Here is a 22,880-nt window from a genome sequence, read left to right as displayed (position 1 = left end):
CCCTTAAAAGTAAATTAGTATTTCGTAAGATAGAGTAGCTAATTGATTAGTCATACTTGGCAAAAGGAAAAGGTTGATAGATTCGTCGGTCATACAAAATCGAACCAAAAGGAATATTGAAAAGTGAATAACAAAATTTTAGTGCATCCAATACCATCACCTTCACTGTACAAATAAGTCAAAAACTTTGAACTTGTGGTACCCGCCAATGTTACACACCCCATATGCTTTGATATTTTTTTAATATATTTAAAATACAGAGAGTTATTTCATACGTAATCATATAAATGGTGGAAATTTTGTTTTTTTAAGTATTCCTATAATTGCATAGGATTACATATGACGTACGGTTAATGTGTTCCAATCATACTAAAAAAATTCTCATACAGTATAATGTGCATCCTATATACATTTATTATGCCCATTTACCTCCCATGTTCACCGAATTTAGATTTTATATCACATCCAGAGACTAGACCACTTTTTTGTCACAGAGTTATAACGAAGTTCATCCATACATGTGAGTTGAAGGTGGCCCCACCCCACAGACCACCGATGCCATCTATAACTAAATCTTGGGTGGAGTTTTTTATTGTGTTCGGATGGTATATTCTGTGTCATTCTATATAGGTAAATTTTATTTTTAAATTATTAATTTATAATATAATTACTTAATTTCTTATATAATAACACGCAATGTACAATTTCATGGCTAAGTGCTGCTGAAAAATCTCTCCAAAACCGTAGTCTCTTGCTGAAAAAGCCATTAAACAATAATAACACATGGTTAAAACAGCTCCATCAGAGTGCGTTGAATTAGCAGTAAAAGTAGGTCCGCCCCCGTCTCTTAAATTTGCTGCGCTTTCCTTTTCTTCCGCTGCTCTGTGACTGCTTTTGAGTTTGCGACCCTGAAACGGAAAACCAAAGCAAAGCAAACCAACCCATCTCTCTCTGCTTTGTAAGCCTTTATAATCCTATTTGACATGAATTTCGAGCACCGGCAACGGAACAGCAGAGCTGCCAGAAGCTGACCCAGATACCAAAACTACCCCGTTTGGACTCCCCTACATTGCACTGCTTGAAAATGGTGCAAGACGGCTGTGGCGGAGGACATGCAGAGGCGGACAGCTGCGGAGGCCGCTCGGTTGTGGTGGGGGTGAAGCTGGACTCGAAGAGTAGAGAGCTGCTGACATGGGCTCTGGTTAAGGTTGCTCAGCCTGGTGATCGCGTGATTGCCCTCCATGTGCTCGGTAAAAATGGTGAGTGAAACTTGGGTGGAAGATTAAGGCTTTTTTTCGTTTGGGATTTTGGGTTTTGGTGGGCTGGAGTGGAAATTTACTTGTTTTGGTGGATTGGGTAATTGCAGAAATTGTTGATCGAGATGGGAAGTCGTCGCTTCTTTCTCTTGTCAAAGCGTTTGACTCTGTTCTTGCAGTCTATGATGGTTTCTGCAACTTGAAGCAGGTTAATTTCTCGCTATTTTTTTGTTGTTTTTATGCTAGAATTTTGTTGTCCTTTTGTATAATTTTGTCATATCCTCTGTTCGTTTCCTGAGAAAATGAAAAATGTTGTGACCTTTGAGTGAAAATTTGAGTTAAAACCAATTGGAGAGTTTAATCATTTTTTCAGTTGCCTGGCAGAATGTTAAAAATGTTCAGATTTTTTATGAAAACTTTTACAGGTGGATCTCAAGCTTAAAATCTGCAGAGGAACATCAGTCAAGAAAATTTTAGTTCGGGAAGCGAATTCATATACTGCAAGTAAGGTTATAGTGGGAACTGCCCAGAACCACCATAAAATCCGGTCATCGACCACCGTGGCCAAGTACTGTGCCAAGAAACTGTCTAAGGATTGTGGGGTTCTTGCTGTAAATAATGGGAAGGTTTTGTTTAACCGAGAAGGCTCTCAAACAACTTACTGTGACCCCCAAGGTATTTAGATTTTTCTAATTTTACGTTGCTTTTGATGATTTTCGAGTCTGTAAATTGTTTAAGGTGGGATTCTGAGTTGAGGACTTGTTTGCAGGAAGTGAAGAGCATCGCCGGAACAGTTTGCTCAGCGCATTTCACCGATCAGTGTATAAGTCTTCCAAAGTACTAAATGAAGGCAGTGACAGTGTGACCTTAAAGGACACATACGGTCAGGTTAATTGTCAAAACTTGGAGCAGGGATTAGCTAAAGTCTTTCTGGAATGCTCGGAGAGTGTTGAGAGACAGAAATGCTCAGTTTGTTCCCGGCCCTCGGTAGATAGTTCTTGTCACCAATCTGCAGAAGAGTCCTCGGATGACGGTGATAATAAATATATGGCTATAGTGCCAGTGCAGAAAGAAGAGGCACTAGCAGCGAGCTCAATTTCTACGTTGATCAAAGAATTACCGGAAGTGAGACCTGGTTGGCCACTGCTTCGACGGGCTGTATTACCAGACCGACAATCTCCAGAGAGGTCTTGGGTCCGGAAGATCTCAGTAGTTCAGTGGGCAATGCAGTTGCCCAGTAGACAGCATTCAACTGCCAGCAATTTCGATGAAGGGAAAAATAGTTGTGATTCAGATCAACCTTCCTGTTTGAATGGTGAAAGTGGCGCAATTGTTGCAGTGGGTGGTGAGGCAATGACTACCCCACCTTCACCGGACTACAATTCAAAAAGCCTGCCCAAAGAATTGGAGGGACTGCATGAAAAGTACTCTGCTACTTGCAGATTGTTCAACTACCAGGAACTTCAGTCAGCTACATCATACTTCTTGGCCGGTATGTTGTTCACGAAGTTCATATGTGAGACATCCTATTCATTTCCCGATTTGTATTGATTTTTTTTTTCAAAAAATATATTTTCCTTTGTAATCCCAGAAAACTTCATTGGGAGAGGCGGTAGCAGTCAAGTTTATAGAGGCTGCCTTCCAGACGGCAAGGAACTTGCTGTTAAAATCTTAAAACCATCTGAAGATGTGTTGAAGGAGTTTGTTTTGGAAATAGAGATCATTACTACCTTAAATCACAAGAACATTATTTCCCTTCTGGGGTTTTGTTTTGAGGATAACAATCTCCTCTTGGTTTATGATTTCTTGTCAAGAGGAAGCCTTGAAGAGAATCTCCATGGTATATACTATATTTCTCTGGGTTTTAAACATTACAACGAAGAACAATAAATGTCTACTTACCCTGCATTTTTGTTTGAATTCTAACGTGATTACAACTTTTTCTATTTTTTCCAAATCAGGAACTAAGAAGGATCCCCTTGCATTTGGTTGGAACGAGAGATTTAAGGTGGCCGTGGGGGTAGCTGAGGCCTTGGATTATCTGCACACCGGCAGTGCACAACCTGTAATCCACAGGGATGTCAAATCATCTAATATTCTACTATCTGATGATTTTGAGCCGCAGGTATACATCTGGTTGGTTGTTGCTTTTAAAGATGCATTTGTTTATCGAATTGTCAGTTTTAATAGTATCTTGAAATGGGTTTTCAGCTCTCTGATTTTGGACTAGCAAAATGGGCATCAACCTCATCTTCACATATAACATGCACTGATGTTGCAGGCACCTTTGGGTTCGTTACTTAATCTCATTGCTTTACCTTTCATTGTCTTTCTAAAGAGTCAAGACTTCCATTTTTCTATAAAGATGAATAAAATTTCCAAAATGAAATTCTTTTTTAAGCAAAACATGGAAATATGAGATGTTGATTAATTAATAACACTATTGCATTTTTCTGCAGCTATTTGGCTCCTGAATACTTCATGTATGGCAAAGTAAACGACAAAATTGACGTGTATGCATTTGGTGTTGTACTCCTCGAGCTTCTTTCAGGAAGAAAGCCTATAAGCAGTGACCATCCAAAAGGCCATGAGAGCCTAGTCATGTGGGTATGTCCTCTTCTCCCCTAATGTTTAGCAGTACTCCATGCACCTCTTGATGTTTGTCTCTTGAAAGAAATTGAATTATTGAAACGTCTTGTACAGGCCAAGCCAATTCTAAACAGTGGGAAGGTGTCCCAACTATTAGATCCGCGTTTGGGCGATAACTATGACCAGGGCCAGATAGAGAGAATGGTTTTAGCAGCCACTCTTTGTATCAGACATGCTTCACGAGCTAGGCCCCAGATGAGCTTTGTAAGCTGGATCCGATCCCTCTTGAGTATCCTCCCATCAGTTTATAGCATGAAACAAAAATCTCTGAATTAATATTTGACAAGATTGTATCTGTCCTTTTGAGAACAGATCGTGAAGCTTCTTCAAGGCGATGCAGATGTGACTAAGTGGTCCAGGCTGCAAGTTCATGCCATGGAGGAATCTGAAGTGCTCGAAAACGAAACATGTCCACGTTCAAATCTGCAGTCTCACCTTAACCTTGCACTGCTTGATGTGGAGGATGACTCACTCTCCATGAGCAGCATTGAGCAAACTGTCTCCTTAGAGGACTACCTGAAGGGGCGGTGGAGCCGCTCATCAAGCTTCGACTAACAAATTCACAAGCACAACAATGCTAGTAATTGCACCTTCCCGTTTGTGTGATTCATTTGTATATTAATCCCCACCGTGAAAATAAGAAAGGTAAGAAAACAATGGCTTTGACATGTTGTGTGAGTGTTTGGGTTATAGTTATGGATGGGTTTAGGATGAGAGGTTGTTTGTGTTTGTGCCCTCCTCCTTCCCTAGCAGTCGTAAACTAGTCCTTATTTGTTGGACTGGTTTTCCTGGTTGGTTTTTTTTCAGCTTACTTGTTGGTCTCAATCAGACCAAGAGTTGGGACTGTTGTAATGTTCAAAGATGAATATGTTGTAATTCTGGTTGATTTTCATTTTCCTCCGAGTGAGCTTAAGTCCATACGAGGAAAACTTACATGAAACTGTTGCATACCCTATTTTTTACGTAAATCTTTCCATTTCTGTTATCATGTGTCATTATGTGATGAGAAAGATTGTCATAGATTTTCTTTATGTCTTGTCTTCAAAGATAACGTTGATTTTCATTTCCACTATGTACAAGTCTAAGCATACGGCCAAAGGAGAAAAATGAAACCGTTGCATGCCCTTTTTCTCTTTCTCGAGTGATCTTTAAGATTGTGTTTTCATCTTTCTCATCGCCTGCCGAGAAAGATAAACACATGATTTTATACAACTAATAATAAATCAGATTCTCTATTCTGTTTCTTTCATCACCAAAAGATAAAGAGAGAGAAGCGGAATGCAATGGAAGATACTTTAGTTTTTCTCGTTTTGAGTACTCGGTACACAATGTGCTCAGATCTAAAAAAGAGAATTGTTATTAGCACTTCAAAAATCTCATTATATATTTCAAATTTTCTATATTTGGAAAGAAAAATACATTTATGAGGAGTTTATAATGAAATTTTTGAAGTGCCAATAACACTTCTCTTAAAAAAAAAAGGGCAAATGCAAATGGAAGTCATTATCCTCCCTCCAACTTGTAATAAAATTAGTGGACCATACTGTGTTGTTAGATTATTTTCCACAGGACCACAAATCACATGGCTCTAAATCTTTCTTCATGCCTCTAAAGTCATGAGGGTCTCCCAACACCTCAAAAGCTACAACAGAAGAACCACCGCCACTTCTATGGACCAAAATTCTGGTGGCCAAATTAACAAGTCACCGACACCTCAAAACCCATTTTGGTCATTTCCACAGCATCCGTAACTTTCGCAGCAAGATTTTACGGGTGAAATAAAGGATGAATGTACCATGGTTGACCCTTTAGGGTTGTGAGTACCAAATGTAGCTGGATGAGAGTACTATTCCTAAGCTAAAGTAGAGAGAAATGTCATTGGCAAATAGTTTTACCACACCACCACCTCAGTAACCATTTGGCTAGCTGAGAAATTCCAATCAAATTATAGGCACCAAATGCGACAACAAAAAATTCAAGCAAATCATAGGTATCAAATGTGACTTTCAAGTATCTTATGATAAGTAAAATATATGTTAAAAGATGAGTGAAAAGTTATGTAACGTGACGGTGTTACAGTATTTATGTTTGTTATTTCACAGTTACTGTACTCTAAAAGATTTGGCAGGTAGCTAGGAAAAACTTTCGACTGATAGAAAGTACTGGTTGGTGGCAATTTATACCCTCTCTCTAGAGGCCCGTGCCCATCTCTTCTTTCCCAAAAACCCTAATTCTGAAAGCCTCCTGGCCGTCGGTCATTGGTTCCGGCTTGAGGTAGGTGGGTAGCCTGACTTCCACTCTTTCGTGACTCCTAGCCCTCCTTTCTTTCAGTAGCTGGGGAAGAAGTGTTTTAGGGTTGCTCTCCATAACGGGGAGCGTTCCAAATTCTAAACATGGGTAGGGTAGAGAGATTAATCTGACGGTTATAAATCATGGAGTTCGCATGGTTGCAGAGCATCTCTAAAGAATTAGGCAATTGGTTGAGGCAAAATTGTACTTTGCAGATGTGGCATTTTGTCTGGAATTGGATGCTCTCCTGAGCTTAGAAGGCAGAGCTTCCAGAGCAAATCATATGAGTCGTTGAAATTTAATCCAACTATTATAATTATTATAATTTTTAAAGAGAGGTTTGTAGCCGTTTGATCAAATTATCCTTTGCTCACGAGGTTTAGGCTCCTAAGCTCGGAGAGGATCCGGTTCCCATTTGCCTAATTAAGATGTCTAATGGACAAGGCAAAATAGGTAAAGGTATATCTAATACTTTTTCATTTTTATAAAGGGAAGTGTTATTAGCGCTCTAAAAATCTTATTCTACACTCCTCACAAATGTATTTTTCTTTACTAATATAGAAAGTTTAGAGTGTAGAATGAAATTTTTGGAGTGCTAATAACAATTTCCTTTATAAAATAACGATGCTATTCTCACGGCTCTCTCAAATTTTAGTTACAAATCGAATGAATTGAAAGGATCAATAGAAAGGAAAATGAAATGCGTAGATAACACTACCCTTAAAATAAGGAAAACTAATGAAAATGGTTTGAAAATTTTGAGTTTTAACTATAAGGACAAAATAAAGGGTAAAGTGAATAGTACCAGGATTAATTTTTAGTGTAAAAATGTGGTTTTTCGTTAAAGTGAACAGTACCGTAGACTTTTCGTTAGAACTTCTCTTAAAATATGGTCCAACGTGTGTTAAGAAAAATATTTTATTACCAAATTACTAGCCGATGGTGTAGTTTTTTGCTTTTATTATGGAGTGTGAATAATTTTTAAAATTAAACATGAAAAATAGGACAATGATGAGGCGCTTTCTTAAGTGGACATTTTTTTTAAAAATTTTTTTGTTTATTTAATTTTTAGATTTTGAATTAGGACATGCTATGCTTTATATAGTTGTGCGGGTGGCTTAAAAAACAACAAAATTTATGTTGCATGTAATTACTAATTTATCCTTTTAAAATACTTTTGTTTAATTTTAATTAGGGGTTAGAATAATAATTTTATAAAGTTTTAGTTGACAAACATGATTATAGTAGAGTAAGCTCTTGCATGATGACGTGAGTTTGAATTCTGTTAGTGGCTAAATTGACATCTAATTTAACAAAATATATTGTTTGACAAAAAAAAAAAAAAAAAAAAAAAGGAGTTTAGATTAGGGGATCCCAAATTGCCTTATATTCCACACAAAGACTATTTTGCCTCATGAAACTTCCCTAGGCATTGGAGCCACGTTTTGCTTACGTGGCGCAGAAAACCAATTCGATTGGGTTGAATGGTGTGACGTGTCGTGTTGCTTTGGAAACTGTCAAAGATATAACACACTCTATCGGTTTCAAAGTGTGAACGCAAGAAACTGCCCACCAAAAAATAAAAAAAATAAAGAAAAACGCGATTTGACTGGATTGGATTGGATTGAATTGGATTTTCAAACGAAACGCGAAGCACAAAGTCGCATAAGAAACAAGAAGAAGACGATCAGAGAAGAAACCGAAGAAACGAAAGATACGCCGTCGATGGATCCCCCGCAGTATCCCCACCACCTCACAAGGTACGCTCCTTCTTCCAATCCCTACCCTTCCGACAACCATCCAAATTTGCCAAACTACCCTCACCGCCACCACAACACCAACCACAACTACACACACCACCACCACTCACAACAACCGCCACCACCACAGCAATTCCTCCAACCTCCGCCCCCTCCACCACCACCCCAAACGTCGCCGTATCACTCTCTTCCCCCACCGCCCCTGCCCCCGCCCCCTCCCCCGCCACATCTCACCTTCGAGACCGAACGCTCCAGAACCTTCCTCCCCCTTCACGACTACCCCGTCTCCTCCCCTCGGTCGCGGTCGCCCATTCGGAGCGCCCTCGCCACCACCGATTGCTCCAATTTGAATCGCCTTACGTCGAATCCAATCCCGTTTCTTGGGATTCTTCTAGGGCTTTTCACGATTACGATCGTGAATTGCATAAACCCCAATTTAGGGTTGAATCAGAGGGTAATGGTAGTGCTAGGTTTAGGGCTGACTACAATGAACAGCTGCTCCGGGACCATCGGGCCCCCGTGGACGACGATTATATCAGTCGCCGCCGTGCTCGTGCAGAACCCAGTTCCGATGGAAAGTATCGCGAATTGGGGTTTGCGTCAAGCCAGAATTTGAAGAGTCTTTTAGATTCGAATTCGGGTGGCTATGATGGCCGGTATGATGAGTTGAGGAGTGGTGGTAGGAGAGATGAGGTGCATGAGAATAATCAGAGATGGGTTCGTAATGATAGAGAAGCTACTAGAGAGTTATATGATCCATTCGTGTTCGATGAGGGTAACAGGGGCCGGAATGTTTCGGCGAAGCGGGATTATTATGGTTCAGAATCTGAAAGAGGGAGTAGTACTAGTAATAGGAGGAAGCAGATACAAAAGAAGAGTGTTTTACTCAGGCTTCAAACGGCGAAACCTAGTCACCGGAATGGTTCTGCTTATTTTGATAATTCTGGCTCTAGTTCCCACAAGGGGAAAGGATACTATGAGTATTCGGGTCGCGAGATGGGTGAAGTTGAGAGAGGTGCGAATTCTTTGGAACTTGATGTTTCTTTTAAATCGAATTCACTAGTGGCGAAGGCAGTTGGAAATAGGGATGCTAAGATAGATTCAGTGTACAGCAGGGATTTGTCAAATTTGAAACTCAGTAGAGACAGTGAGAATGCTGCACCTGTACGTTTGCGAAGCTCCATAGTTGTTGCAAATAAGACATCCAGTTCAGACAAGGACCCACGACAGTTGGAAGAGGAAGTGAACATATCTGGTATGGAGAATAGGTGTGATATCGAACAGCCCGGTTCTAATGCGACCGGTGATTCTTCTGGAAAGAGTGAAGTGGAAAGGGCTACAGAGGGTAACACAAAGGGTAAGGTTTTACAAAGAGATGGTAAAAAGGCTGGTTCTGCTCAAATGTCTTCTCTTAAGGTTACTAAGAAGAAAAAAGTGGTGAAGAAAGTAGTGAAAAAGGTTGTAAACCCTCGTCCACAGCCAAAAAAGAAGATTGATGAACCACAGGCAGCAGATAGCTATATTTGTAGTCCATCTACAGCCTTTGGGACTGAAAAGGGTGAAACCTCTTCACTGAGCATGGTATCGGATGAACATGGCACTGATGCCAACTCTTGTAGTAAGAGTACTGGGAAAACTTCAACTTGTAATTTGGGTTCTTCAAGTTGTGAAGAAATTAATATTGATCAGGCTTGTCCAACTGTAGATGCTTCTGTCCAGGGCTTGCTTAAGAGTTCAAATTTTACCAACAATGTAACTGATTCACTTAGGGTAGCTACTTGTCCAGAAACTGGTTGCGTTGTAGATGTCAGCAAACAGATATGTCAGAGTGGAGACAGTTTATCGCTTGATAATGTCATACGAACAGAGTCATCAGAGTCCAGATTGTCTGTAGAAGGCAATGCCAATTCTGGGCTTTTAAGTTCAGAGAAAACTACGACGCATGGAGACATTATGAATGTAAATGGCTCTGGCCATGGTGCAGAAACCAACTTGGATATTGACGGTGGTATAAAAGTATCTTATCAAGAAGTCATGGTTCATGACATTGGCAATGTGGATGCCATCAGCGAGCAACCTTGTACACATCAGCTCCCAACATCACTACAAATTGGTTCTGTGGAAGAACTTCCAAAGGCTATATCTTCAGCAGAAAGCAGCATGACTGTTGGTTTATCAAGTTCGGGGAAGACCTTTGCTGTCTGCTCCGATGATGGTAGAGGTACTGCACGGAACTCTGATAAAGTTAGTAATGAGAATATTATTGTTCCTAATGGTGGGAATGCCAATTTTGTCGGCACGCAAGCATCTGCAGATGGTGCCTCCAGATCATTTGTTAGTTGTGGACACCGAAGGATCTTCAAAGATTGCAAATTCAGCTGGAGATCGTAAGAGTGTTACATTCAAGATTAAAAAGAAGAGAAAATTTAGGACTCTGTTAGACTCTTCAAGAGCTTCCAACACTATTGTAGAGCCTAGAAATGTTTCTGCCCATGAAAATTCTGTGGATATGGCAGTAAGTTCATCCCTGAAGGATGCTAGTTGTGCAGAAGTTGCTGTTTCTGGTGTTGAAAAGTTAGATACGGGCTCTCAACCTGATAATGACGGGGTCAGTGTTCTGCGTGGGAACAGCTCACTAGATGGGATTTCTGAGGCTAAGTTATCAGCTAGAAGTGATGTTAACTCTGATCCTGATGAGACTTCACTGAAGTATATAAAGAGGAGAAAAGTATCCACCTCTCATCTGGTAGGGACTACCTCTCAAACCAATGACGGACCTGCAGATAACTCTACATCTTATGCAGAAGCACCTTGGACTAATGATGATCCAACACAAGAAGACGAAGTTACTGCTTCCAGCATAGGTTTTCTCTCTGCTACTGCTAATTTAATTCCTTCTCAAGAGGGAAGCACTGTATTATTTGTGGATGATTTAGCAGCTGTATCTGCAGCTAGGGATGCCCTTACTAATGATGGTATGAACTTTGAGCACCAAGGTGTTGAATCATGTACACTTTATGAAGAATCAGTTCCGGATACATCATTCCTTTGTCCCTCACCATTGAGGAATGAACAAAAAGAGGCTAGCACTCAAGCTCTGGTTGTAAATAGCCATCAGCTTGACATTATGGACGTAGAAAGTAACCTAGAAGAAAATTTTGGTATATTTTCAACAGATGAGCAAGTTATGATGCAAGGTGAGACTGCTCTATGCAGCGTTTCTTCAGAAGTCCAGCCTCCAGACTCAAGCAATAAATTTTCCTGCACAGACATGGAATCAAATTATGTCTCTGTGAAGGAGAAATTGCCCGTTGAGTCAAATTGTCTGTTGTTATGTGCCAATAACAATGCAGTATCTACTACTAACTCTAATGATGAAGGAACGGAGTTTGTGCATGATACAGTATCAGATAAGGGTTCTCCAGAAACTTCAACTGATGTCCTTTACATGCAGATGCTACCTTGTAGTCCATCAGTTATCAAAATTTCTGATGAAAAAGCTGGTGGGGTTGACCAGCAATTGGATTTGAAGTCAGTGGTTGAAGGTGGTTCCAATGCATTGGCTAAAAATTCATCATCAGGTGGTACCAATTCAGTGATGGGGAAGTCAGTAGCTTTACCTTTGCAAAATATCAAAAAGACAACTCATGGTTCGAATCTCGTAAGCACGGAATCTGGTTTGAAGAACCAGCTGGGTCAAGCTACTCGTGGGATTGTGCCAGGTCGTTCATATTCGGTCTCTTCTACCTCAATGAAGACTGCCTCTTCAACTCATATTGCAAAGCCTCGGACTTGGCATCGAAATGGTAATTCATCTTCATCTCCTCTTCCTGTAAGCATGCCTTTATCTAGTACTGTTCCACCCCAAAGGCAGTTGCCACAAAGGAATGGAAAATTTCAAAGTAATTCGTATGTGCGTAAAGGTAACAGCCTTGTTAGAAAACCTCCAGTTGCTGCTCCGCAAAGCTCCCATGGGTTTAGTTCAGCTATTTATCAGTTGAACTCTTCATGGAATAGATGGTTTGAAGAAGAATGCAGGATCTGACAGTAGGATTGATGTGAAAATGCCTCCAAGTCTCATGAGAACTGGAGAAATGAATGCTCCTTTTGATAGGCCGACACCCCAACTACCTATTGCACCCATATTATCTACTTGTCCTGCAATCTCTTTCGGGGTTCGTGCATCATCCCCGGTGTCTGAGCCTCTTAGTGGTGAAACCAAGTTAGATCCTATGAATTCTTTGGACACCAAAGATGCACAAACATTTGCCAAGGACTCACTGACAATTTCTGAAACTCAGGAAAATCAGAGTGGTTCGCTCAATAATTTGGAAAACCAGAATGTACTGCATGATGAGAATTTGGCACCTCCAAATACCAAGAAGATTGTAAATGGAAAGTGCACGTTAAATCAGTTGGTTGCAACTTCAAGTCCTTGTGACCTTCCGGTCCACAGTGCTGATAAGATCCAGCACTCATCTTCTGATGGCTACTACAAGAGGCGCAAAAATCAGCTAATCAGGACATCTTTGGAATGTCATGCTATCATGCCTGATGACAATTTAAACTTACAGCTGCAAAGGGTTCCTAAGATTGTCCCCAGAAGAACATATGGCAAGAAACGATCACACAAGGGTATGCTGTTAGAACTTATTCTGTTATGTGGTCTCTAAGCAGTATTTTTTACACTTACACCTAAATTCTGAAATGCATTTTCTGGATCAAGGCAAAAGTGGATTTGTTCAGTTCCATTTATTGATTACTGCTAACTGTTAGCATCAGGGTTCTTCTATTTCCTGGATGTTGTCCTTTTCTTCATCTTTTAGACGTATTGGACCTCTGATCTGTAACCTTTTCCAACTTAAGCTCTTTTCATATTTCAATGATGATATCATTGTACAGATTTGACCCTTTTTTGGTTGAAACTCTTCACTGTTTTAGAATCTTATTACCTTGGTTTTCTCGTACAGCTGTTGCAAAAACAAGTAAAACTGGAAAAAACTCTTTGGTGTGGACACCGCATGCTACACAGTCATCAAACAATGATGGTGGTTCACTTAACCATCAGAAGGTAGTGCCTTACCTGTTTCCATGGAAAAGAGCAAGACACTGGAGGACTTTCATGCAAAGTCAGGCTTCCAGTTTCAAATATAGTTCCGCACCCACAATCAGGTATTTGATTCTTTTCTTGTTTTGAAAATGCAATTAGATTTGAACACATTTGTGTATGTTACTTAAGAAAATCAAATATTATCTCATTTTTCAGTAAGAAATTGCTGTTGTCAAGAAGGCGGGATACTTTGTACACTAAGTCAACCCACGGCTTTTCGCTTAAAATGTACAAGGTATTAAGTGTTGGTGGGGCCAGTTTAAAATGGTCAAAATCCCTTGAAAGGCAATCAAAGGAAGCTAATGAGGTTTGTTGGCTGGTACCCAGTCAGGCTATTATTTCTTCTTCAAAGATAATCCCTTTTTTATTTAAAGTGAAGTAATGGTTTCCAAATCAGAAACTGCTCTGTCCCCTATCCACCTCAATTGTTTCTATTAACAATGTCTAGGAAGCTACACGTGCTGTTGCTGCAGTGGAGAAGAAGAAAAGAGAACACAATGGTGCTGCATGCATTAGTTTGGGGTCTAAGTTTAGAAATAATTTGTCAGGTAAGTCAGTTGATAGTGTAGTGAAAATGTAGAGCCATCTGATGTGTCAGATGCATGACATTTCTTGCTTGTGGTATACCTTCAATATGTTTCCACATAGTAGTGTTGCTTGATTATTAAGTGTCTGATGATATGGCAGGAAAACGTATATTTCGCATTGGTTCTGTCCGGTACAAAATGGATCCTTCAAGGCGAACACTAAAAAGGATTTCAGGTGAGCTGCTTTTTATTTGCTCCACATATCAAATGTCCTTTTCAATATGAGCTTTAGTGTATACTTTTTTAATACTTATACATTAGGAGCTTGATTTTCAATTTCTTCTGGCCATTGGATGTGGTCACCACATGTTCTTAAGTTTCAACCTTTCTTTCTCTTATGAGTAGATGGTCATATCTAGTTTTGGAGTGATTGGGAAGAGAGTTTTTTTATATCTTCGTGATTTGGAACCATTATCTTTGGCTCAGGATGTGCCTCTGATTTCTGACTAATTACAGAACTGCTGATTTGTATTTTGGTAAACAAAGGGGACGAAAGGTCCATACGATAGAAACAGAATTGCTGATTTCTGTCAATATCGTTTTGGACATTCTTTTAGCATATTAATTATATAGTTAATGAACAGTTGCCCTCACACTGGACAGTGTCTTTTCTATTCATGTTTGAATCACATATAGCCGTATGTTCCAATTCCAAAGAAGTATTATAAGGTGATTAACGAAGTGTTTTTCAGTTTTGGAGGATTTTTTTTTATAAATATTTTAGCATATGTGGGGGTACATCTTATCAGCAAATTGATCGTACAGTATTCATTCATGTTCTGTGTAGATGACGAATCGTCAAGCTCTGGTGTGCTCAATCCTGAAAAGGATCCCAAGAGATCTTATGTTCCAAAGAGATTGGTGATTGGCAATGATGAGTAAGTTGCTGTTGTTTATGCCTTAAAGATAGATTCCTGAAATTAATACAAGCAAATGTGAATGCCAATTGATGGTGTTGACACACGAACCTCCAAATTATGGTTGCATTCTTCTTAAGTTTTAAAATTCTTGGATATAAATGCATTTCCATATTGGCAGATATTTGCGGATTGGCAATGGTAACCAGCTTATTAGAAATCCGAAGAAGAGAACTCGCATATTGGCTAGTGAAAGAGTCCGATGGAGTTTGCACACGGCCAGACTGCGGCTGGCAAAAAAGCGGAAGTACTGTCAGTTTTTTACAAGATTTGGGAAGTGCAATAAGGATGATGGAAAATGTCCCTATATCCATGACTCCTCTAAAGTTGCAGTCTGCACAAAGTTTCTGAAGGGTTTATGTTCCAATCCCAATTGCAAATTGACTCATCAGGTTTACTGTGTGACAGGACTTCATGTGATCTACAACAGAACTTTGTACTTCTTTTTGGACATGTTATCCTTTTCTTTTTATTTCTTTATTTATATTTTATCTTCATGCAGGTCATTCCTGAAAGAATGCCGGACTGTTCTTACTATTTGCAAGGTGCTTTCTAGTAACATTGTTCTAGTGAAGCTACTAATAGAATTAGAAAATTCTGACATGTTTCCTGGCAGGTTTATGCTCCAATCAAAATTGCCCTTACAGACATGTGAATGTGAATCCAAAGGCATCTACTTGTGAAGGATTTCTTAAGGGCTATTGTGCTGACGGGAATGAGGTACTGTCTTATCATATATACGCTTTTTTGCTTGTGTTTGTGTTTTTTTTATGCTGGTTTGAATCCGGAAGTCTGGGACTCGTTTTACTTGCTAGTACGGAGCCCAATTGTTTAGTTCAGTTGTGTATGTGGTGTGTGGGCATGCATGTTGATTTTGTAGGCAATGAATTTGGACATACCAGATGAAAAACTGCTCAGGTTTGGTGTATTATGGGAAGGGGAATGGTTGAGATGAAAAGGGGACTAGAAAGTTAACTATAGTTGAACCTATCCTTCAATAAAGTAGACATTGAATATGTCGAACAAGAAAGAGAGTTTCGTTGATAATATTATTATTGAGATCTGCCTGCACTCAAGAACATAGTGAACAAAAGATTTAATTAACATATTTATGGAAAGGGGGTGTGGTGAGTAAAAGTATTATTTGTTGAATTAGGGGAATGTGGAAAATAGTTCGGGCTGTTGAGTAATAATCTGGGTGCAAATAGAATTTCTGTTTGTCATACAGTTATACTAGATTTTATATGTAAGGCTTGATAACTCTTATCTGAGCAAACAAAGATACACTAGTTTCGGAGCAAGTAAAATAGAAAATATATCTCCCTCACAGTGCCGGAAGAAGCACAGCTATGTTTGCCTGTCCTTTGAAGCAACCGGAACCTGTCCGCAAGGGCCTAAATGCAAGCTTCACCACCCCAGAAACCGAGCAAAGGAAAAGAAAAGAAAACGATCAAGAGAACACAGAAATGCTTGGGGCCGTTACTTTGTTTCCAAGGATATAACTGTTTCCAAACCGAGAACAGTGTCTGGAAAGCAGTCTGCACAGAACAGCGATGACATAATTGTTGACGGAGTCGCTGATTTCATTAGCATTGATGTTAGTGATGAGGAGGTTGGAGAAACTAATGATCCAATACAGGAGCAAGCTGCATATTGTGACAGCGATTCGTCGGAATTGGAATTAGATGATCTTGATGAACTGATTAAACCGATTCGTTTACTGGAAAGGTTGAAGGCAAATGCTTCATGACAGACGCAGCTCAAGGGGGGACAACATGGAATTAGCTATGGTATGCAGTAATTAGTCTGTTGTAAGTAAATTTTGTTTTCCCAAACTTTGATTCTGCAATGGCGAGTATGACCGCCATCGCATAGGAAGACATACAGAGAGTATTATACTGGAAATAAAAGAGCAGGTGCAGGAGAATCCGCTGTTCTTACCGGAAACCCGGGGCTCTTCTAGCCAATCCATCGTCCTCAGATTTACCGGAGGCCTGCACTCTTGTTATAGGTTTTTATTTTTTTCTTAGCCGGGGAATTGAGATATTTTTTTTTTCTTTTTTCTTTTAGCTTTTTCCTCCCTACTAAATTGTATAGTGTACATTTGCAACACTATCAAGTTTCTAATAAGAAAATATTGCATTCATGTTTTCAGTGTAAGTTTTCCTCCAACCCGAGTTTTCTGAATTTATTTTCGATCTCTGCTCTAGCCCGATGGAACTGTTATTGGAATTTTAAAATAGTTATCGGACACTTTTTAGATGTAATTTTAAAATAATTATCGGACACTTTTTCGACACGTCAAATCTTTCATGTAACTCAATAAAATCATATGCAATTATGTTACAACAAGTCAACATTTTAGCTACAACTTACGAATTGATGGCTGTTAATTTTCTGTTTATTTTAACCACACACAACTCAAGCTCCCAAGTATAAAACAAGAAATCTTATCCCCACAAATAAGTGGATCAATGTTCGTTGGGGCCTCCCACAATTTCGCAAAAGTTGGAGCACCCAAAAGCAACATCATTTCTTCACTTAAACCACATATATAAAGATTGAACAATTTGGCCTGTAGCCTATTTGCATTCAGCCATGGCAGCAACAATGGCAAAGTTTCCACTCTTGGGCTATTTTGGAGGCAAAAAAAAGCTCCAAAAGAGAAGGGATTTCTCCGTAGCAGCTCAGCAGCCAGAAGTCCAAGAGTCGCAGGAGGAGAGAGAAAGTGTGAGGACAGAGAAAGTGCTGGGAACGGGAGGCACACCACTGAGGCCGGTGGAGAAGCAGGTGAATGTGGAGAGCAAGAACATGGGGAGGGAGTACGGTGGGGATTGGCTGAGTAGTGCCACGAGGCACGTCAGGATCTACGCAGCTTACATTGACCCAGAGACTTGCGCCTTCGACCAGACTCAGATGGATAAGCTTACTATTATTCTGGACCCCACCAATGAGTTTGTGTGGACTTCTGAGTCCTGCAACAAGGTCTACTCTTACTTCCAGGAGCTTGTGGATCACTATGAGGTAAGAGAAGCTTTGATTTTGAGTCCATTGAAAAACCATTTGGTGCTCTTTCATTGTATGTGTGGTTACTCATTTATACCTGTATCGTGTTTGTGTTAACGCAAAAGTGAATCAACCCACAAAACGATATCACGACAATAACTTATATTATTCATCAAAAATTTGAAACACATAATTTTATTAGTATAATATTGCTTAAATAATGTTAATGATGTACATATCAAGTCGTGTAAACAACAAAACCTTAAACCGTAGAAAAATTGATCAACAATGCATGTCAAGCTAATGCAGATTTCTGTAATTTTTATAGCTACAGGTTGTAAATGTGATCACAAACATTAGGTTGGACCGTATCCCTCTTTCCTTTGCATTAAATTCAACCTAACAGAAAAACCACGTTTCTTACATTTGAAGTTGTAACTAGGGTTTCAATGTCTTGTTTCTTGTTGAGACATTAACATTTCTATGTGAAAAATCAGGGAGCTCCATTGACAGAGTACACTCTCCGTCTGATCGGTTCGGACATCGAGCACTACATAAGGAAGCTGCTATACGATGGGGAAATAAAGTACAACATGGATGCCAGAGTCCTCAACTTCAGCATGGGCAAGCCTCGCATGATGTTCAATAACAATGACATTCAACCTCAAGATGTACAACAGTCATAAGATTTCAACACACTGGCTGTAAAAAGATGGTGAATATTTATATTAATTAGAGTCTGATATGTTAATTTCTTCCCCTGCATACCTCTGAGCGAAGGAGGATGGGGGGGTGCGAGGGAGGGAGGGAGGGAGGGAGGGAGACAGAGTCGAATACGATTTTAACATATGGTTAGTATTTTCTACTCCAAAAGTGGGAAAGGTTCCTGAACCAGAGCCTATTTTAAACCCTAATTATCTACATACTAAAATCTTACCAATGTACTTGTCAAACTTGTTTCCATCGGAATCTGAAGATGGTGCACGAACTCTTACTTACGTTTGCCTTCAAGTCCCCTTTCTGTAAGTCCAGCCTTCTTATCAGATGGTGGCAGCACTTTCAAACAAGACGAGTCATTCCAAGGACAGAAGCTTTCATCTTGGGCCACATTCTAGCAAAAATATACAATAATTACACAAATTAGAAGAGCGTTACTAGACGTGAATCCAATACCCATCAGCTGGGATGCACATGTACGCAACACTGACCCTCACATGCAAAGTAACGCGTGCAAAAGTCATACACCATCACAGAAACAACAATGTAAAGGCATGGCAACGTGTGATTTTACCAACACAGAAACAACAATGCAAAGGCATGTCAACATGTGCTTTTACCATGTGCGGGAACATAATACCAAATGAAATACCTCCAGTCTTAAAACAGAAGTCTATTTCAATATAGGTATCGAAAACTGATCAATCCCAACAAAAATGAAATCAGTATATCACTCGACTAAATGTTAACTAGCAATAAGATAAGTGATAACCCTAGTATCAAGCACAGACATACAACAAAACTCAAAAAACAACTAACCTTCAGCCAGTAGAAAAATCCCCGCAAGAGATTCAAAACTCTAGGGCGGTCACCACGAGCTGCCGTAATCTTTCTTCTCAGAACTGCAAGGTTTGAAGACAAATTAATTAAAATAAAATACAATCAACTTGAAAGGTTACAAACAGTATAAAGAAAAGGATCTAAATCCTTGTACTTTTGGTAAGGAGCAAATTATATTCTCGATGTTTGCTTCAGTTCATCTAACTGTTCTAACACAAATACAGGTGGTGTCACATACAAAATCCTTCTTAATTATGAGAGAATCCGGCAGCCACAAAATCTCAATAAAACATTATCTCAACCTACTTTCATTCAACAAATTGAGCATTTAAGCTTTAAAACTTCTAAGTGTTGTATATCTTGTTTTAAAATTCAATTCAGACAAACAGGAAATAAAAAATGTTGAAAGACAAATAACAGTAAATTGATGCTATGCTCCTTTACTCATGCATAATAAAGAAAACCAACCTATGTGCTGTTTTAGATATGAAGGTGCGAGTTTCCCCTCAACTGGACAGGTTATTGTTCTATTGCGCAGATTTCTGTCGTGCCCCAATGGCTTTCGGTGAGTCGCTTCTTTCAAGAGGCTTCTGTACTCTTCATAGTCATAAGGCCTGGTCAGAATATCCATAAGCCCCTTCCTAAACTGCGAATGACTTGCATCACGAGTTTTAACGCACCGCCCACTGTCTACATCCACCTATTAATTTGCAAAGCATTGACAACAACCAGCAAAAGACAAATTTCAGATACTACGAATCAATAAAATCACTCATATACAGACGTATATGTACTTGCACAAATGCTCATCCGTGATGTGTCTCTGTGTGCGTGTGTATGTGTATGCATGTAAAGCATAAAATAGAAAAAACAAACCAAAACTGAAACGGGGGAAGATACATACAGCTGTAAATGAAGTAAAACTTCTATTTGGAGGTGAACTCTCTCCATCATCATCCAGTATCACCGGTCTACCATTTGGAGGTGAATACACCATTTTACCATCATCAAACTGTAGACAACTTAAAAGCTTTGTGTAGTCCTCATCTTCTAATCCGCGCTTGCATCCTTGCTTGGCAAACCGGAGATCCGCCACACGAGTTCTTTTAACAGGGCACTCCTTTGTGCTACCTTTAGCAGCTTTCTCATTTGCACATCCTTGCATGGTAAAATGAACAGCCTCCACAGGGGGTATTTTCAAAGGACGCCCCCGTGTGCTACCATTTGCAGCTTTCTCATTTACATTCTTCTTCTTCTTCTTCTTCATTGAGCTGTTTTCCAGAATTGCCCTGTTTTCTTTCCTCAGATCATACTTAACAATTCTTGGGCTCGCAATCACTTCTTTATTCACAGGAAGAGCAGAATTTTTAAGGCAATTTGTGCATTTTCTCTTCATACTCCTCCTTAAAGTGCTTTGAATATCAGGCTTCTCTTTCACCTGAGATTTTTTCAAAGTTTCAGGGGTGTCAAAATCGGGCCCGTCAAGTATCTCATTTTCTTGTTCATACTTGATCACTTCTGATTTCCCATTATCTCCAACAGCTTCCAACACATAAGACTTTCCATCTTGCCTCAGCTTTTCCAAGAATATCTTATACTGAGGATCCTCATCATCAAGACTATCATCCAGAGACTGAGTGTTTTCACCACCATCATCCGCATACCTACCGTTTGCATGGACATCATCATCATCATCATCATCATCATAACCATCATCCACAGACCTATTGTTTGTGAAGGACTTTCCACCTTTCGTCAATTTATCCAAGAGTATCTTATAATCAGGATCCTCATCATCACCACCGTCAACACCATCATCCAAAGGCCTAACCTCAACGTTGTGATCGCCATCATCCACAGACCTATCATTTACATTGACATCACCACCATTCCGATCATCCACCCATCTATTGTCAATATAATCAACATCACTGCCATGGTCAGCTAAAGAACTCAAGAATGTCTCATAATCCTCATCCGGTATCAGTTCTTCAACTTTAGTACTGCACTTTCTTCTTTTCTTGGTGGCACTGCCGCAGGAATTGGGCTCAAATATCCTATCGGCCACACGCTCTCTCTTCCCCCGCCTAACTGATCCCATACCCATACCATCCTCAAAATCCTTCTTTAAACTGTTGAGCTCTCTTATCAATGTAGTTGGCGCCATTTAGCAACAACCAGCTACCAGCACACAAATACAAAAACCCCTCTTTTGTCTCTCACACTACTTCTGCATTACCAAGCTTCTGTTTTCTGAAAACGCAGAAAAAACAAGAACAAACCAAAACAAAATCAAAATCATTCAAGCAGAAACCAGAACATGAATTGTGAGTCTGTGACCTACAATTCTTTAACGTCAATGGAAGAGAGAAGCCCCTTTTGGTTCCTGAGAAAATGCAGGAAAAGAAAAAACACTGAAAGAGCCCAATTCCTACTTTCTTTGAACAAAATAACAAAAAACCACCAACAAAAAACCTTAGGTAAGCAAGTATAGGACTTTCAGAATTTTCGTGGGTTTTCTCAGGAACCAAACAAAGGCAAAACCAATCAAGAACCAATTTTTACACTTTCTTTGAGAAAATTAACGAAAACCCAACATCTGTGAGACTCAAACAAACATAAAAATAGACTTTCAAATTGGCAGAATAATTCCTTAAAAAAAATGCAGAACAATAAAAACGTAAAATCGTTGGGGTGTTGGTTCTTACCTCGTTGGAAAAATTTGAAAGCCGAAGAGTGAACAGACAGAGAAGGCTAAGAGGCGACACAACTCATAAAGAGATGCAAAGACTTGTGTCCTGAGCTTTGGGGACTGACTCTTCGACTGATCACTTGAGTCTTGACCAAACAAAAACACTTCCACTGACCCTGCGCACTTTTTTTATTACTAAAAAGATGCGTTAGGTTACCAAATTTACAAATCAAATAATATATCATTAATAAAAAATAAATATTTTAATTAACGTTTAAGTCATAATTTAATAATTAATAGTCACATTATTTAATTTGTAAATTTAATTTACAAATTTAGTTTATAAAATTTAATTCCTTCACTTTGTCCTTACTAAAATATTACACACATGTATGTCTCACAATTTTATGATGTCTTTTTGTTTTTCACTAAAGAATCCCTATTTTCTTTTTAAATTCCACTAGTAATTACAAATTTTTAGCAGAAAAATGTATATTCACTTTCTCTAAACGAAGAAGTACATAGTGAAGCAAATATTGAATACAAAACTTAATGAATTATGTGATGCCAACCGTATATCTCTATTAATTAATAAAACCTTCTTTGTCAACCAAAAAAGGGTAAAAAGACAACTTAATCTTTTATCACACAAAAAAAAATGATGCCAATACTGTAATTTTACAGGTCCAAATTTTACTGTTTTTTATTGAAGCCTCACTTATAGGTGATGTTAAAATATCTCTTATATTATAAAAAATAAAAAACCAACCAACCAACCAAAAACAAAAACCTTCCACTCCCCCACATTCTCTCTCTCTCTATCCCTCTCTCTCTCTCTCTCTCATTTTCTAAAAAAATATGTTCATACACAAAAAATGTGTAGGCAAATGCTAGTTGATGATTAAACTAATTTTTTTCTAGCACTAAAATTTTAACCTCATTGTCACTCTTAGCCTCGCTCTCACTTTCAAAGTTTCTATATGCACCAATGTCGTCATGCACTCTAAGGCTTAAGCCTCAAGTAATGATGGGGCAACACCAACCAAAAAATCAAACG

The 22,880-nt window shown here is 39.2% G+C and overlaps 4 protein-coding genes across 6 annotated transcripts; 3 read left to right on the top strand and 1 right to left on the bottom strand.

Moving 5' to 3' along the window:
- The first annotated feature begins 821 nt into the window (after window positions 1–821).
- On the top strand, window positions 822–4,797 carry LOC103945200 (protein kinase STUNTED). The gene is made up of 10 exons (XM_009355738.3): window positions 822–1,259; window positions 1,367–1,464; window positions 1,682–1,931; window positions 2,026–2,748; window positions 2,848–3,096; window positions 3,218–3,381; window positions 3,468–3,547; window positions 3,716–3,863; window positions 3,960–4,109; window positions 4,218–4,797. Exons 1-10 carry the CDS (start codon window positions 1,085–1,087, stop codon window positions 4,458–4,460), a joined length of 2,280 nt encoding a protein of 759 aa, XP_009354013.2. The 5' UTR covers window positions 822–1,084; the 3' UTR covers window positions 4,461–4,797.
- A 3,025-nt stretch (window positions 4,798–7,822) lies between these two features.
- On the top strand, window positions 7,823–16,722 carry LOC103946826 (the record flags this gene model as incomplete). Its single annotated transcript, XM_009357618.2, is given in 12 exon segments — window positions 7,823–10,285; window positions 10,287–11,998; window positions 12,000–12,589; window positions 12,925–13,126; window positions 13,221–13,371; window positions 13,513–13,612; window positions 13,752–13,826; window positions 14,439–14,529; window positions 14,690–14,960; window positions 15,071–15,113; window positions 15,185–15,288; window positions 15,899–16,722. Coding segments are annotated over 12 exon segments (6,222 nt in total), but the record flags the coding sequence as incomplete, so codon positions are not given.
- A 358-nt stretch (window positions 16,723–17,080) lies between these two features.
- Window positions 17,081–18,329, top strand: LOC103945202 (NAD(P)H-quinone oxidoreductase subunit M, chloroplastic). Its single transcript, XM_009355742.3, has 2 exons — window positions 17,081–17,592; window positions 18,072–18,329. The coding sequence occupies exons 1-2, from the start codon at window positions 17,167–17,169 to the stop codon at window positions 18,258–18,260; spliced, it is 615 nt and encodes a 204-aa protein (XP_009354017.1). The 5' UTR covers window positions 17,081–17,166; the 3' UTR covers window positions 18,261–18,329.
- On the bottom strand, window positions 17,543–21,997 carry LOC103945201 (germ cell nuclear acidic protein). Of its 3 annotated transcripts, XR_007258078.1 has the most exons (6): window positions 21,840–21,997; window positions 20,036–21,384; window positions 19,600–19,831; window positions 19,111–19,193; window positions 18,512–18,685; window positions 17,543–17,671 (listed from the first exon to the last, which is right to left on the bottom strand). XR_007258078.1 is itself a non-coding variant. In XM_009355739.3 (5 exons), the coding sequence occupies exons 2-5, from the start codon at window positions 21,296–21,298 to the stop codon at window positions 18,566–18,568; spliced, it is 1,698 nt and encodes a 565-aa protein (XP_009354014.2). In that variant the 5' UTR covers window positions 21,299–21,384; window positions 21,840–21,997; the 3' UTR covers window positions 18,278–18,565. The 3 variants fall into 3 exon arrangements, 2 of the variants coding, with proteins under 2 accessions (XP_009354014.2, XP_048439247.1); XM_009355739.3 differs by lacking the exon at window positions 17,543–17,671 and having other exon boundaries at window positions 18,278–18,685; XM_048583290.1 differs by lacking the exon at window positions 17,543–17,671 and having other exon boundaries at window positions 18,278–18,685; window positions 20,036–21,377; window positions 21,840–21,990.
- Window positions 21,998–22,880: the final 883 nt, after the last annotated feature.

Source organism: the organism of the source record quoted next, unplaced genomic scaffold (genome assembly GCF_019419815.1).
Source record: "Pyrus x bretschneideri cultivar Hongxiangsu unplaced genomic scaffold, Pyrus_bretschneideri_v1 Contig1, whole genome shotgun sequence".
NCBI classification, from domain to species: domain Eukaryota; kingdom Viridiplantae; phylum Streptophyta; class Magnoliopsida; order Rosales; family Rosaceae; genus Pyrus; species Pyrus x bretschneideri.
Note: the sequence above shows the minus strand (reverse complement) of the source record. Positions and strands in the feature narration are given on the sequence as shown.

Coding starts and splice junctions, on each gene's coding strand:
- LOC103945202 (XM_009355742.3), top strand. CDS start 17,167: ATGGCAGCAACAATGGCAAAGTTTCCACTCTTGGGCTATTTTGGAGGC. Junction 17,593..18,071: donor AGCTTGTGGATCACTATGAG/GTAAGAGAAGCT, acceptor GTGAAAAATCAG/GGAGCTCCATTGACAGAGTA.
- LOC103945201 (XM_009355739.3), bottom strand. CDS start 21,298: ATGGCGCCAACTACATTGATAAGAGAGCTCAACAGTTTAAAGAAGGAT. Junction 19,832..20,035: donor GTTTTACTTCATTTACAGCT/GTATGTATCTTC, acceptor GCAAATTAATAG/GTGGATGTAGACAGTGGGCG. Junction 19,194..19,599: donor ATATCTAAAACAGCACATAG/GTTGGTTTTCTT, acceptor CAAACCTTGCAG/TTCTGAGAAGAAAGATTACG.
- LOC103945200 (XM_009355738.3), top strand. CDS start 1,085: ATGGTGCAAGACGGCTGTGGCGGAGGACATGCAGAGGCGGACAGCTGC. Junction 1,932..2,025: donor AACTTACTGTGACCCCCAAG/GTATTTAGATTT, acceptor ACTTGTTTGCAG/GAAGTGAAGAGCATCGCCGG. Junction 3,548..3,715: donor GATGTTGCAGGCACCTTTGG/GTTCGTTACTTA, acceptor ATTTTTCTGCAG/CTATTTGGCTCCTGAATACT.